This window comes from Zasmidium cellare, assembly GCF_010093935.1.
Source record: "Zasmidium cellare ATCC 36951 unplaced genomic scaffold M409scaffold_11, whole genome shotgun sequence".
NCBI lineage: Eukaryota > Fungi > Ascomycota > Dothideomycetes > Mycosphaerellales > Mycosphaerellaceae > Zasmidium > Zasmidium cellare.
In genome coordinates, this window is record NW_022986955.1 from 475101 (window position 1) to 488981 (window position 13881).

General features: G+C 52.8%; 9 protein-coding genes across 9 annotated transcripts; 4 read left to right on the plus strand and 5 right to left on the minus strand.

The window, feature by feature from the left end:
• Positions 1 to 247: 247 nt before the first annotated feature.
• Positions 248 to 862, plus strand: M409DRAFT_52900 (uncharacterized protein; the record flags this gene model as incomplete). The annotated part of the gene is made up of 1 exon (XM_033812208.1): positions 248 to 862. The coding sequence occupies one exon, from the start codon at positions 248 to 250 to the stop codon at positions 860 to 862; it is 615 nt and encodes a 204-aa protein (XP_033669801.1).
• Positions 863 to 1129: 267 nt separating this feature from the next.
• Positions 1130 to 1814, plus strand: M409DRAFT_20925 (uncharacterized protein; the record flags this gene model as incomplete). Its single annotated transcript, XM_033805621.1, has 3 exons — positions 1130 to 1306; positions 1359 to 1576; positions 1787 to 1814. The coding sequence occupies 3 exons, from the start codon at positions 1130 to 1132 to the stop codon at positions 1812 to 1814; spliced, it is 423 nt and encodes a 140-aa protein (XP_033669802.1).
• Positions 1815 to 2275: 461 nt separating this feature from the next.
• Positions 2276 to 2923, minus strand: M409DRAFT_36275 (uncharacterized protein; the record flags this gene model as incomplete). Its single annotated transcript, XM_033810529.1, has 1 exon — positions 2276 to 2923. One exon carries the CDS (start codon positions 2921 to 2923, stop codon positions 2276 to 2278), a length of 648 nt encoding a protein of 215 aa, XP_033669803.1.
• A 298-nt stretch (positions 2924 to 3221) lies between these two features.
• Positions 3222 to 3701, plus strand: M409DRAFT_20927 (uncharacterized protein; the record flags this gene model as incomplete). Its single annotated transcript, XM_033805622.1, has 3 exons — positions 3222 to 3310; positions 3360 to 3451; positions 3547 to 3701. 3 exons carry the CDS (start codon positions 3222 to 3224, stop codon positions 3699 to 3701), a joined length of 336 nt encoding a protein of 111 aa, XP_033669804.1.
• A 162-nt stretch (positions 3702 to 3863) lies between these two features.
• Positions 3864 to 4262, minus strand: M409DRAFT_20928 (uncharacterized protein; the record flags this gene model as incomplete). The annotated part of the gene is made up of 1 exon (XM_033805623.1): positions 3864 to 4262. The coding sequence occupies one exon, from the start codon at positions 4260 to 4262 to the stop codon at positions 3864 to 3866; it is 399 nt and encodes a 132-aa protein (XP_033669805.1).
• A 2384-nt stretch (positions 4263 to 6646) lies between these two features.
• On the minus strand, positions 6647 to 8955 carry M409DRAFT_20929 (uncharacterized protein; the record flags this gene model as incomplete). Its single annotated transcript, XM_033805624.1, has 8 exons — positions 6647 to 6869; positions 6914 to 7019; positions 7072 to 7112; positions 7170 to 7358; positions 7408 to 7815; positions 7875 to 8625; positions 8688 to 8784; positions 8860 to 8955. The coding sequence occupies 8 exons, from the start codon at positions 8953 to 8955 to the stop codon at positions 6647 to 6649; spliced, it is 1911 nt and encodes a 636-aa protein (XP_033669806.1).
• Positions 8956 to 9399: 444 nt separating this feature from the next.
• Positions 9400 to 10305, plus strand: M409DRAFT_20930 (uncharacterized protein; the record flags this gene model as incomplete). The annotated part of the gene is made up of 1 exon (XM_033805625.1): positions 9400 to 10305. One exon carries the CDS (start codon positions 9400 to 9402, stop codon positions 10303 to 10305), a length of 906 nt encoding a protein of 301 aa, XP_033669807.1.
• Positions 10306 to 10524: 219 nt separating this feature from the next.
• On the minus strand, positions 10525 to 11430 carry M409DRAFT_20931 (uncharacterized protein; the record flags this gene model as incomplete). Its single annotated transcript, XM_033805626.1, has 1 exon — positions 10525 to 11430. The coding sequence occupies one exon, from the start codon at positions 11428 to 11430 to the stop codon at positions 10525 to 10527; it is 906 nt and encodes a 301-aa protein (XP_033669808.1).
• Positions 11431 to 12861: 1431 nt separating this feature from the next.
• On the minus strand, positions 12862 to 13712 carry M409DRAFT_36247 (uncharacterized protein; the record flags this gene model as incomplete). Its single annotated transcript, XM_033810524.1, has 2 exons — positions 12862 to 13378; positions 13432 to 13712. 2 exons carry the CDS (start codon positions 13710 to 13712, stop codon positions 12862 to 12864), a joined length of 798 nt encoding a protein of 265 aa, XP_033669809.1.
• Between the last annotated feature and the right edge of the window lie 169 nt (positions 13713 to 13881).

Here is a 13881-nt window from a genome sequence, read left to right on the forward strand (position 1 = left end):
TGACCTACGACGGTATTCGCATCATGATTGGGTCTAATCAGGCTGGTACAATGCATCAGGTTGATTGACCCCGTCTAACGCCAAGCTCGATAACATCCTGCAGCATCAGACCTATCCATGACAAACGGCCGTTTATTGCATCTGTGCAAACAAAGCTTCTATCGATGGTCACGTAGGGATGCACCATGAACGATGACGCCAGTGATCTGAAAGAACGAACGATGCTCAGTTTCGGGTTACCCCTGGAATGGGCTTCACCTACCAGTCATCGCAGCTTATAGCTTCCTCTCCAGGAAAGAGCGGCCTTGTCCTCTGTGTTCCAGACATGAAGAAACCAAACAGCACACGACGGACATACTCGAGGCGACTGTCCATAGGCTCCTTCAGTGGTCACAGCAAAGCGATTTCGAATTCCCAACACCAATCGAGCAATTGCGAACCGTTCGAGTACCAATTCCTGCGAGGTTATGCTCTTTTCGGAGATACAGCCGCCTCTGTGCCCAGCAGCCTCCTCGTAAGGCAAACGACTCAGCTGACAGAAAGCCCAAATGAGGTACTGAGGTACTTAAGAAGTTGTACGCCGTACTGCCAGCACCCGGTGTCCTCCACCGCCCCCTTTGCGATCCGTCTCAGCCCGACCCGCATCACCATACACCTCTCACGATTCTCCACGAGGCCAGCATCCCCATGTCTTGCACCTGCTGTGGTTTCCAAACTCGGATGCCGGACACATGCCACGAACACGTTCGCGGCGCGGAAGCATGGCATGCCCGATCTGTGTCGCTGCAGCCAGCCAATGTTTGCTGTCATATGGCTATGGAAGGGTGGTTCGCATGGCCGCGGAACTCGGGCCGATCGGTGACACGTGCCTCAAGAAGAGGGCCGGTATGAGGTAGAGTGCGGTGTGGTCGAGGACTTGGCCGCCTTCTTGTCATACATCGTGGTTTTCCTGTTTCAGGAGGATCGTCATTTGGACGCGGGTATAACTTTGACCCGGGGCCCTGCTTCAGACGCCTCTCCCATCCAGTCCTTTTCTCGTTCCTGATCCGCTGTCGTCGAGTATCAAACCCAACCTGACTGCAGATCCTACCCTTCATTGTGGCCAACCTTCAACATCAAACACGACATCATGAGCGGCTACGCTAGCGCTTTCGGCTGGTGCTCTTGCCCCTACTGCCCATCCAACGGCTCAGCACACCAATCCTACCCCCTCCGCTACCTATCCTCAGTGCCCTACTACGACCCCGGCCATCAACACCAAATCTGCGAATGGTGCAACGTCTGGCAACGCCTAGGCCCGGGCTTCGTACGTCCCCCATCCACCCACCCCTCACCCACCCAACAACCAACTAACACAGGCCCTCGCCAATCCGCAGGAACTCCTCACGACCTACCAAAAACACATCCACACCTTCGAATCCATCCACGACTTCTTCCGCGGCGCCGCCCTCGCACCCGACTGGGTCGCCATCCAAATCCGCCGTGTTGCCGAGTATATCGACCTGAACGCGGCCGGGATGGCGTGGCGCCAGCTGGCGCTGGATTTGTATGAACTGGCGAGTGATGTGGGTTATGGGTATGTGCAGGATTATAGGTATTATTCCAGGTTGCCTGGCGGTGGGCCTTGGTATCGGAATTCGAGGCGGTTGTTGTGTTGACTTTTAGTGAGGGCGAATTGTGAGGCTAGCGGGCTGGCTGAGGGTGTTGGGAGGGGAAAGGGGGTGCTTGGGGGTAGAGTAGATGGGTATGGGTATGGAATTCGTTTTTCTCTTATTGATTTTCTCAGTGATGTTATGCTCGTTGCTCGCGCTTGATTGCCTCTTCTTCGGCTTCACCTCAAGCCGCACGATGTTTCATTGCTCCCTTTTGGAGGCGGGAGCTGCAGGATGGTGATAGCAGGGCTGTTTTCGAGTGTCTCTCTTCGCCAGACCGGTAAGGAAGATTCGATCCTGTCAGAGATGGTTCCCAGTTCCGACTGGGTTTGCTGAGGACTATGATGGCGCAACAGAGAAGTAGCAACAAGAACGTGTTGTAACTGCAGAGGTAGATGGCCAGGGTACTGAGGAAGCTGGAGGGCATTAGAGCGAAGGAGCATCTGCGCCGGCGATTCGTTCTAGTCGACAGCAGTCTTTGGCGATATCAGACTTCGAGCAGGTCGAACAGTCTCCGTAAACATATGACCACCTCGCCTCACCTAGAGTATACAGTCACAGAGAGCCTTCGACACGCTGTTGGATCATAGCGTCAAGCGGCTGGGCTCGCAGAAGTATCGCCATCACTGCCTCCCCTTCTCCACCACCCTCCTCGTCCCCTCCACAATCAACTTATGCTCCGCCTCATGTATCCTCGCCTGCAACTCCCCCAACGTCTCACACCCCTCAATGCTCACCTCCTGCTGCACAATCGGCTCTCCCATATCCACCTCCGCAATCACGTAATGGATCATAATCCCCGTCTTCGTCCTCTTGCCCTGCTTGAACTCCTCCCACGCCCTCTCAATGCAATGCGCCCCGACCAGATCCCCATGCAGCGACGGATGCAGGTTGATGATCGGGACCTTCTCCTCGTGCAACGGCTCCAGAAACGACGGCGTCACGATCCTCATAAACCCCGCGCAGACCACGATGTCCGGCTTCTCAGCCACCACGAGCTTCGCGAGATCCGCATCGTACGCCTCCCGCGCCTCCGAGAATTGAGGATTCTCGATATCGTCGGGATACTTCTTCTTGTACGGCAGAATCCCATGATACGTCGTCGGGATCTTCGCCGCTTCCGCACGCTTCAAGCCATAGGCATCCTTGCGATCGGAAATGACTCGCGCGAACTCGACGTCGGGCAGGGCGGGCGTGTTCGAGGCGTCGATGAGGGCTTGGAGGTTCGAGCCGGAGCCGGAGATCAGCACGAGCACACGTGCAGGCGCCATGGCGGGCGGGTGGTGGTCATTCACTTGCAGGGACGCTAGTGCTTCTCCTCCAAAATTTTGGTCAAGTGACTGACGTCGGTCGCAACTCCGCGATGATCGGCGAGGGCACGGGCCAGCCGCTGCAGGAACGATCCTAGCGCGCGATTTCGATGACGCTCATGCTGGGGTGAGAAAGAGAAAGAGGCGATCATTGTTGAGAAGTTGTGAAGTATCTTTGAACTTTTGACTGAAACGACAAGCACTCTTCCTATTGAACTCAGAAACACCTTGTTCTTGAAAAAATCCGGAAACAATCACCATGTCTCGTCTATTCACCCCACGAAACGTTGCCATTGGAGGTGCTGCAGCCGGCGCTGTGCTGTACTTCTGGCCCAAGTCGAGCAAACCGTACGTCTTTGAAGAGAAAGTCCTGGATCAAGGCTGATTGATGTGATAGAATCGAGACATTCGCCACACAGAACGTCGCGAACAGAATGTCCGCGGGTGGAGCGACACATACCCATACTCCAGCAGTCGCCACACCACGAGGTAGGCGAGATTCCAACCAATTGCGAAGGATCATGTCCTTTCGCTTCAAGGAGACTTTGTCAAACAAGTATGATTCAGTCTAACACACTTTGTAGGGAAGTCAGACCAGACAGTCTCGCCGCAAACCAACCCAACCGGCATCGACACGCCGCATTTCGTCAATAATGTCGCCGATCAGAAAGCGCACGACCAAGCAGGACCTAAGAAGGCGCTCAACCAGGCCGTGTACGGCCAAGACAAGGGAAAGTGAGGGAAGAGATATAAAAGACATCAAGAGGAGAAGAGACGAAAGAGACGTCATGGCGAAGAACCCGAACCTTGACACGACTTTCATCCTCTTCCTGAGATAGATTACCCTGCATTGATCCTTTCTTTCCAGCGTTGCATTGGGCGGTATGGGGTGTACACAAAATCAAAAGGCAGCATGAAGAGCCATCACCTGAAACGCCTGCGTTGCACCTTGCATGTCCAAATTCACGCCTCCTTCGCCATGTTGCTTGCGCCAGTGCAGTCTCTTCCACAGCCATCTCTTCAACTTCTTGATCGGTCCACCGTTCAGGCCCTGCCCACACGAGGGGCTCCAGATGTGCATGAACATGCTCGAAAGCAGAGGGAAGCACTCTTCACATCGCGGGCACTTGAAAGGTCGATGTTCGGGGTCGCTGCGGTAGCTGTCGTCGCCAGCGAGTAGGCTTTGACGGAAGGGCTTGTCGAGGTACTTCTTCCACTGGAAACACATGGCGGCTGAACGGTTCAGCTCTTCGATCGAGATGCCGGAGGGGCAGCCTTTGCCTTCGAGATGGATGATCATGTCGGGGTAGCGGCGGAATTTGCGTGAGCAGCCATAGCAGGAGATCTTTTCCGGGAGATGGGTGATTTGATGCTGATGCTGGTGTTAGATTGCATTGCCAAGGTGCTTGATCGGGTGGACTTGCGTGCTTGAGATGGCTGGGTTCGTCGAAGCCTCTGCCATAACCTGGCTCTTGACATCGGAGGTATCTGGAACGGACTCAATATCAGCTCGTCAGCTGGGTGTCGAGATTACTCACGCCATTTTGCGCAACACAGGTTCTGCGATGGGGAAGACTTTGTTCACACAGACATATGTGCGGCTTTAAATATTAGTAGGACGTGTTCGCAACACAAACGAGCCAAGATTGATCAAACGACGGTCTGCGGGATCCCGTCACGCATCCATTCGCGCTGATTGTTGACCAATGCGTTTCGCTGCAGAATAGCAGCAAAAAGAAAGGATATGCGGGCTTGCGCTTAGGGGTTTTATAGTCGCGTGACGGAAACTACCCTCGCACTGGTTAGGTTTCTGCAAACTTTGACAGTTCACAAGCTGTCGCCGCAAGTGATGCATGAAAGTGCTCGAACCACTTGGGTTGTGGTCTCTTCTGACAGCTGTCCCATGACGTAGTACTCAAAGAGCAGTGCAGTGTTCTGCCACGGTTTTGAGGCAGCCAGAAGTACCTATTCTTTGATGCCGGGATGTGCGAGCGCATGCAAAATCCTGGCTTCTTCTGACCACTTTTTCTCGATGTCGCTAAGTCATGTGTGATGCCCTTCGCCCTATCTAGTGATAGTCATGCCGTGTGGTGAAGCATCGGAGCGGTAAGGGAAGCAGGATGGTTATGCTTTCGACGTGCGTTCTTTCGTGTTCTCTACCCAGGCTCGTAGGGACATCGACCATCGTCGCCGACGTGTAGGATGGGAGGGTGCATGGCATAAATGACAATAACGCATGCAGCGAGCATGATTGCATGCCGTCAAACACAGGCGCGTTTGCGTGCGGGCGAAGTGCTCAGTTGCAACCGACGGGTCGTTCGAGGGCCCATCTTGAACATGGCTGGGTCAGAGTGATGTCAACCTCTGTGCTGATGCCCAGTGTGTCCCGGCGCAGTGAGGGCAGTCTTGTGCGTGGTGACCAACGACGTGGACCGATTGTGGTTGATTCTGGTCGAGCTCTCGACGTGAAGTGCAGTTTCCGGTTGAGAGACGGCTTGGAATTCGAGACCCACTTTTCGGTCCTCGCATTTGGTACGAGGTCCGACCTCACCTCTTCTTTCACTCACTTCGTCTTCTCTTTTTGCGGTATAAAATCCCTCTCAGTGCGCCCGTTGTGGTTTATTCGCGTTCTTCAAAGTGAGACATTGTCTGCTGAAGTGAAATCGGTTGAGTTTCTGCCCATCTTTGCCAAATGAAAGCCGATACCCATTGCCCATACCAACAGCTCGCCAGAGCATGTGCCACTTGTCAGATTATGAAGAGGAAGAAAGTCTCCAACAAAGAATAGAATGATTTTCGAAAGTACCAGTGAGTCCTCTACATCCCAATTTGTATCAAAGATAGGAACCAACGCGACACTCAATAGCAGATGATAGCAGATAAGACTCAGGAGCCTCACAGAACAACTTACAGAAAGATATCGTCAGGAACCATTGCGCAACGACGCCCATGAAGCCCAAAACACTGGCAGAGAACGGTAGAACAAAGCAGCGCGCCGAACGCCGGCCGAACATCGGCAGCGAGCGCGGTTTTAGCTACATATATCTCGCGAAAGCTACATCATCACCATTCAACCAACGAGGTTGAATGGCGCGACGGAATTACCACAACCGACCGAACGAACGAGTGAGTGTCGATCGAAAACTCACAGCGGCGGCGAACGACCGAATTACGAACGAATGAGTGTCGATCGAAAACTCATAGCGGCGGCGAACGACCGAAACGAACCGAATCGAGTGATTGGCGATCGAAGAATCACAGCGGCGGCGAACGACCGGCGGATAAAAAAAAGTAAAACTGGTAAGACAGTTTTCTCTAGAATCTCAAAAAGAGATTCTAGTTCTTTTGCATTTTTTTTCCTATGGAGAGGACTTCGAAGGTATTACCTTGTTGTGCTTACTGCTTCAGGGTCCCGGGTTCGAGTCTGAGTATTGGCTTGTTGAATTTTGCATGTTATTCAACTCTTTTTGATGGGCTGATGTACAATATCGATGCGAGGCAAGCTGGACAGCGAGCCTCACCTTCACGAGTCGCGCAATCTGATTCTTCAATATTGGTTATTTCACGATGAAAGAGGGAGTAATCTTCGAGGGCGACGCGCGACGATGAGATCGATCAGTTCAATTCATAATGAGGTGGTGCATTCTGTCTTCGAACAGCTCAGCAGCGGGCGAGCATGAGCGCCTACGTCATCGCCCCTTGAAACCATTCGAGCGAGTCGCCGAACGCAAGCTCTGGACCCACGAACATGAAGTCGTCCAGGTCGCCAAGAGCATCCTGTGAGATGCCCCCGTCGTTCCGCGTGGTGATCATGGCGAAGTCATCTTGCGTTTGCTCTGCATTGGGTGTCGCCTCAAATGAGGAGTTATCCTGAGCTGCTCGACTTTGCCACAATCCCTGAAGGGCTCTGACACATCGTGTTGACCTCGGCTTGCTCGTGCACTCCAGTACGTGCAGTCCCTGGTTCCACGAGTTGTCAAGTGCTCTTTGGCCAACGAGCGCTGAGACAGTAGGGCTTTCCTAGCTTCGCTGATCACAGTCGCGGCCGTGTAAACGACTTCAAAAAACGTCAGCTTAACCGCAGTACACTGCTTCGATCGCACACCTACAGCAGACATTGCAGTAATCCAGTAAAGGTACGCCAAATGAGCTGTTAACAGAATTATTGGCGAAACCATCCAAACCGTGGCAATCCTGCTATACGAACCTGCTCTGCTGTACTCCTTGAAGTCGGTCCATAAGGTCTAGAAGCTCTTTTGCGCTGCTAACGCAACGCAAGATGAGTCTTTGAAGCAGCACTTCCTCGACAGCGCTGTCGGATTCGTCTACATTATCAAGTTGCTGCTCTAATTCCGGCAGCAGTGGACGAAGTAGCGCGATTCGGCAGAAGAGATATCTGTGTCGAGTCAGTCAGGTCATATCTTACATCCACATACTTGTTATACCTTGTTCGCAAGATGCAGGACTGGTTGCGGTCGACCGTTCTCGCCCATTCCACATCTTCGTGTCCGTGGTGTAAAGCTCTTGGGAGAGACTTCCAATACTCCACAAGCCTTTTGTCGAAAGCTAGCACTTTTGACAGGTCTCTGTTACTGTGCTGATCTGATCTCTGCAAGTGAACTGATGAGCCAGTTTCATTCCACATGGCATATATCTCGCCTAGCAGTTTGTTTAGCCTAAGCGTATGGGAATAGAACTGCGATGGATGGTACTGCTGGTCGGAAACCTGGTGGGGCTCCTGCCTCAGACCAAGGGCTTCTTCATCGCACCCAAACGTTGGAAACGGTACTTCAGTGACGGTTGACGCAAGAGCTAGGACTTGTGGAAATTGCCCCAGAGCAGATGACACCACCCTGGCCACACTCATCAGCAGCCGTCAACTAGCATCTTGAATGTTGCAAGGATGGCTTACCGGCTCAAAAGGTGACTACCATGCCAAACGCAGCGAAAGATCTGTTGCTCCTGGGCTTTCGATCCCCAGCCATCTCTTGTCTCAAATGAAGTTCTCACGCTCCGTACGCTGCATATGGCGATATCAAGCACCCGCTTCGCCCTGGAGAATTCTCCGCTGGCAATCTGATACAACCCCATGAGAAGGAGAATCTGAATCTCCAGTAAGGACGATGGCTCGCATGGATCGAAGTGGAAGTTAGCTCTCGCACGCTCGAAGTAGCTGGCGGAGCCTTTGTCATTGCAGCGTAGCGGCAGCTCGAGATGAGCTGCAACAGCGAATACGACATTCAGTAGGCTGTAGAATGTGGGAGGCGGTGAGTTCGAGTCGTTCGAAGACATCCACAACGTCTGATACTGGCTCTCGAAAGTGCTACGGTGCAGGAAAGGATAGTAAGGGTGTATTCCGTCCCAATAAGCACGTACAAGGCGATCAGCCACGCTGCGCATGGGTAAGACACGGCCGTAATCGCTGCAGTCAATCGTGTTCGATTGCGGATAGATTCTCTGGGGCAGAGACTCAGCGTCAGGCTCCAGAATCTCTCGCAGCTGTTGCATCAGTTCACACGAGCTGTGTGGACTAGTGGGCGTTGAACCGCTCGCTGTGGGCGTAGTCTCCTCCTGCGTAAGCAAGGTGGACTGAACAATGGGATCCAGAGCATGGGCCTGATCGACGGTAGGGCCACTGTCCACAAAAAATGGGTCGGCGATAGCTGTGTGTACAGAAGATGCCTCTGCTTCGCTTGGACGAGCCTGAAGCTCTTTCTCCAAGTACTCAATGTACCGCTGGGCCCGGTCTGCAGGCGGATAGGAGCATTCGTCCCCACCCACTCCATAGCGATAACGTGTGCGTCGCGAACATGGACCGCATCCTTGGAAAGTTAGTGGAAACTTTTCAGATCTCTTGAAGAAGTGATGGCATCTGGAGTTCCACCGTCACATCGCACCTTCCTACTGCGGCAAGGAATGCACGCCACCGCAATCTTGACGCGCTTCTTGCGTGCCACCGCACCAGACTTAGCTCCTCTGCTATCGGTGTTCATGATCGCTCTTGTCGATTAAGCTAGGAAGAGGATGCCATATGAATCTCACTTCCCTCGTCACGCTACCCCACAATGCGCCCCACACGCTGAGAAGTGGGGAAAGAGCCACAGCCTTGTAGGCATCCTCTAGATCCTTTAGGGCCGCAGGGTAGACTAGGGTTCAGACGACGACTCGATTCTGCACAATTTCTTCAGCTAGACTTGAACTTCGGCAGATCTCGCGATGCTGGACTTGGCCCCTCGGTAACGGGGTTTCATCACTGCCGACGGTGTTGTACGCGTGTGGGTGGTACAAGTCTTTCTCGGAACGCTTCCGAAAGGCACGGCAGCATGTTGAGTGCTCAACGTTTCAAAAGGGGCATTTGTGCAAAATTCCGACTAGACGATAGTGTATGAGAAGACAACAGCTGCAAATACCAGCCTCTATTCACACATCCTGCAACAATGACGCTCTCGAAAGGATGGACCGACGCCGTGACGATCCCGTCGAAGCACTTCGCAGATGGACTCATCTTCGGCGAGAGTCCACGCTACAAGAACGGAACACTATATGTCAGCGACATGCTCAAGCGATGCGTCTACAACGTCGACCAAGATGGCTACCGAAAGACGCTGATCGAGAGCCCGCACAGCATGAACGGCAGCGGCTTCCTCCCAGATGGCACTTTCGTGTACTCGTCCTTCTTCGAGCAGAAACTGTACACCCACAAGGATGGCACTAGCTCGCTGTATGCAGATGTCTCGCATCTCATGACTGGCTACTGTGGGGATATGGAGATCGACCATGAGGGTTACATCTATTTGGACGACATTGGGTGTCAGCCCTGGCATGGAGATTTGACATCTCTCGGACGACTCATTGTAGTGAAGCCTGATCGGACCTCCTACGTCGCTGCAGAAGACATCCATTTCAGCAACGGACTCGTCCTCGACAGGAAACGAACCACTCTCTACATTGCGGAGTCATCCTCGAAATACCTGACTGCGTTCGACGTTCCATCTCCCGGTCGTCTGGAGAATCGCAGAACGGTGTTCAAATCCGACGACCCCAAAAGCGATGATGATGCCATTGACGGCATCTGCATCGATAGCGAAGATGGCATCTGGTTTTGCTTTATCCACCAGGGTGTTGTCGTGCGTCGATCTGCAGAAGGACGGTTTACCCACATTGTGCGGACTGGGGATATGCCCACGGCATGTACGCTTGGAGGAGATGATGGGCGTACGCTTTACATTGTGGTCAATGCAAAGCCTGATGGGTCGGAATTGTTTGCAGCGATGGGGGAGAAGTTGACTCATGGAGTTGTTCAGACCGCCGTGGCACCGTTCCCTCGTCAAGGGGGAGCGTAATACCGGTACCTTTGATGTACATCTTACAGCAGTACTATCTGTGGCTTAGGAACGGTTTGAATTTCATGCAGAATTCGTTGTTGATCTACTAAGAGTAATACGTAGTTGGATAAGACAATTCAAACGGAGCTCAACTGCAATGTGACAGGACCTTGGATGATAATCAATTCTGATTGATCTCGTTCTGATTTCTCCCAGTCTCGCTGAATCACTGCCATCTTATTCTGTCTTGATATACTGCGCCAAACTCGGGAACAACTTCAGCGCATTCTTATACGCAATCCCATCCATGAGCTCACTCTTCTCAAAAGAATAACTCTCCAGCCCCGGTGTATGATTCGCAATAATCGTCTGACTCGCATACGGATAATCCGAACCAAACAAAACATGATCAGCCTCCAGATGTCCCGACTTGACGAACCCTTCCAGAAGACCGAGCACGCTCGGGCTGAGCGAAATGGCAGTGTCGTAGTAGAACCTCTTGAACCCATCAAGGAACTTCTTCTGCTCGTCTGACCCATTGGGCCAGATACTTGCTGGGCGAGTGACGATCCAGGGTAACATGCCTCCTGCGCGCGAGAGGATTACTTTGACTTTGCGGTGGCTTTGGATGACGCCGTTCAGCATCATATCGACGGCTGTCTGTGTTGTCTCGAATGGGTAGACCAGCATTGGCTGTAGCATCTCCGGATTGACAAGGTGTGTGTCGACTGGATGCGTTGGGTGGACGAAGACGACGGCCTCACGACGGTCCAGCTCGTCCCAAATCTCTTTGAAGTCAGGATGTCCAAGATAGTGATTGTCCTGGCCGTATCTGGTGAACAGCGTGATGCCATCGGCCTTCAGCGTGTCGAGGGCATATGCTATCTCGTCCAAAGCGTCTTGCTTATCCATGAGCGACGGCAGGGATGCGAAGAAGCCGTATTTATCTGGCTCGGCGTCACGGATCTTAGCACAGTACTCGTTCGCCTGTCGCGCCAGTTTGCTCCGTCCTTCTCGGCTCTTGACGATGCATGCGCCAGGTGCCGTCAGCTTGTGTACGATGTTCATGCAATGGTATGTTCTACCCTTGGTATAGAAGTCCTTTACCCAATGATGGTGAGTATCAATCAGAGGCCGAGACATGCTTGGAAGGGGTTCAGCCTGTGGTATGTTTATCTCAAGGCTGTGACTAACCCGAGCAGACGTATATGTAGGGACTCGACTTTCCCACATGGAACACTTCCGTACTACAAGTGTACCGGGATTATCATCAGCAGGTACTTACTCCGTCATAGCATTGACAAGGGGTCACAGAAAACGAATGGGAAGCCTTCCGCATCAGCTTGGAAGGCATCCGAGTCCTCGGGACGGATAAGCGTTCAAGCTGCAATGGCCGGCCATGAATACATGTAAGAAAGTCATTTTCAAGTACTCAATCCTCTTTGGCAATAGTCTGTAGTCGCAATCCTGGGCCGCTTTACCCGTCCACGAGGACGGACGAGGCTCGCCTCCAGCAGCGGCTTTAAAGGAGATCGATCCGGAGGAAGGATATGTATAATGTTCAGAAACAAGCGGCTCATTGGCAAGATCTGATCTTGGAAGCAGAGGCGGAGTCATGTCTCGTTCTAATTAGTATCCTTTGCCTCGATACAACGGCGAGGGCGGACGGTACGCAGGAATTCAGCCTGGTGAGGCACATTCGTTTGTTCATGCTCCTTCGCGACACTCCACGCTTCTTATTCGCCGCCCATTTCCATCCCATGTCCGCCTTCATAATACCCATCTGAGACGGCAGTCTTGCTTGGGTAGTTCTCGCAAAAGCCTCAGACTCAGACTATACGCTGAAGCGTCTGAGGAGGTAGTTCCATCCTCAGGAACGTGCCGACTGCTTGGTGTACTTGCTGCCCACAAAGCTCCGTGAAAAGAGCTTTTGCGACCCCAGCTTGAACTCGAAATGGCCTTGACCTGCCTCTTTTGCGTAGCCTGGGTAGCCGCGTTCAATAGCTTCCTCGTGCGAGATGGATGCCCAGTCTGAGTCTTCATCACCGTCCATTCCTTCCCTGCGCTCACGGTCTGTGAGTTATTTGCTCCCCTGAGCGTTGAATGGCGTGAGTGAACCCTTCTCGTTGCTGTTCGCTGAAATGTGATCGTGCGACTCGTCCCTAGCGACATGGTCTCTGTCTCTCGGCTGCTCAGGGGTAGTGGTGGTAGGGGCTATGGTAAGCGATGATGTTCCTATCGAAATTCGTGGTAAAGAAGCTCTATTCAAGCAGAGACCGGTTCCTTTGAGAAGAGGAAGCTATCGTTTCGAGAGCTACAACTGGATTCTGTGAGTGGCGAATGCAACGCTGGAGCTAGGCAACAGCGATAATTGCATTTCCTAGCCGCATGCCGGCGGATCCTACCGGCCTGGATCATGGAACTTGGCTCAGTGTACAATAAATTCGTGCGTAGATTGATGCAGTTTGGTTCTTGTGCATGTCTGCAGTGAGCACTCTCAACCCACAATCTCGACCTGTTTGAACGGGATTCACTACAACCGTGGCCACGACTCGACCAGTCTTGTGCACCTCTTCACAACCTCAAATACGACAAAAGTCCTCCATCAACAACAACCTGCGACCCCGTCATCGCCACAAAGTCCGCACTCCCCAGAAAGACGGCCACCCGCGCAAGCTCATCAGGTTTGACCGTCTGCCCCGTAGGCGCCGCATCCGCCAACCTCGAAGCAATCTTCGAGGTCAATGGGGTTTCCACATAACCCGGTATGATGGCATTGCAGCGAATTCCATGCTGCCCCAAGTCAACAGCAACAGCTCTTGTCAGGCTCGAGACAGCCCCTTTCGAAGCGGCATAGCAAGGCACTCCAGGTGAAGCCACAACTGCTAGCGCAGAGGACATGTTGATGATTGAGCCTCGAGAGGCGTCCGCTTGGGGTGTTTGGCGTAGCATTTGAGCTGCGGCATGCTTGCAACCATAGAATGTGCCGAATGTGTTTACTCGTAATGTCTTTTCGAATCGTTCTTCGCTACTATGTTGGATTGGCTGAGGGTCCGCCGCCTCGGTGCCAACACCTGCGTTGTTGACCATACTGCAAACGTTTCATATCAGCTTTAGTAAATCGTAAACGGGACCTGGACGTACACGTCCAACCGACCATACGTCTCCACAGCGGTATCAACCAATGTCTTGACGCTCTGTGAATCGCTCACGTCCACTTCGACGAAGACACTAGATCCCTCTCCACCCTCCTCAATGACTTCATGTGTCGCCTTGTCATTTGGAGAGGTGGACGATGACGGGGAGAGATCACCGCAGACGACCTTTGCGCCTTGTTCGCCATATGCAATGGCGATGGCTCTACCAATGCCCGAAGACGAGCCTGTGACAATTGCTACGAGGTTGTGAAGTCGAAGATGGTTCATGATGGTTGACAAAGTAAGTCAGAGGAGCAAGTTGACTGCCGTGAAGACTGTGGCTTCTTGTGACTTGCACTTCGGGAGCACATGACAAGCCGAATGTTCGGGATGGTCACTCCGGGTTATGTCCTGAGCAGGGAACTGTTCCGCAGTCGCGCTGGCCTTTGACTTGTTC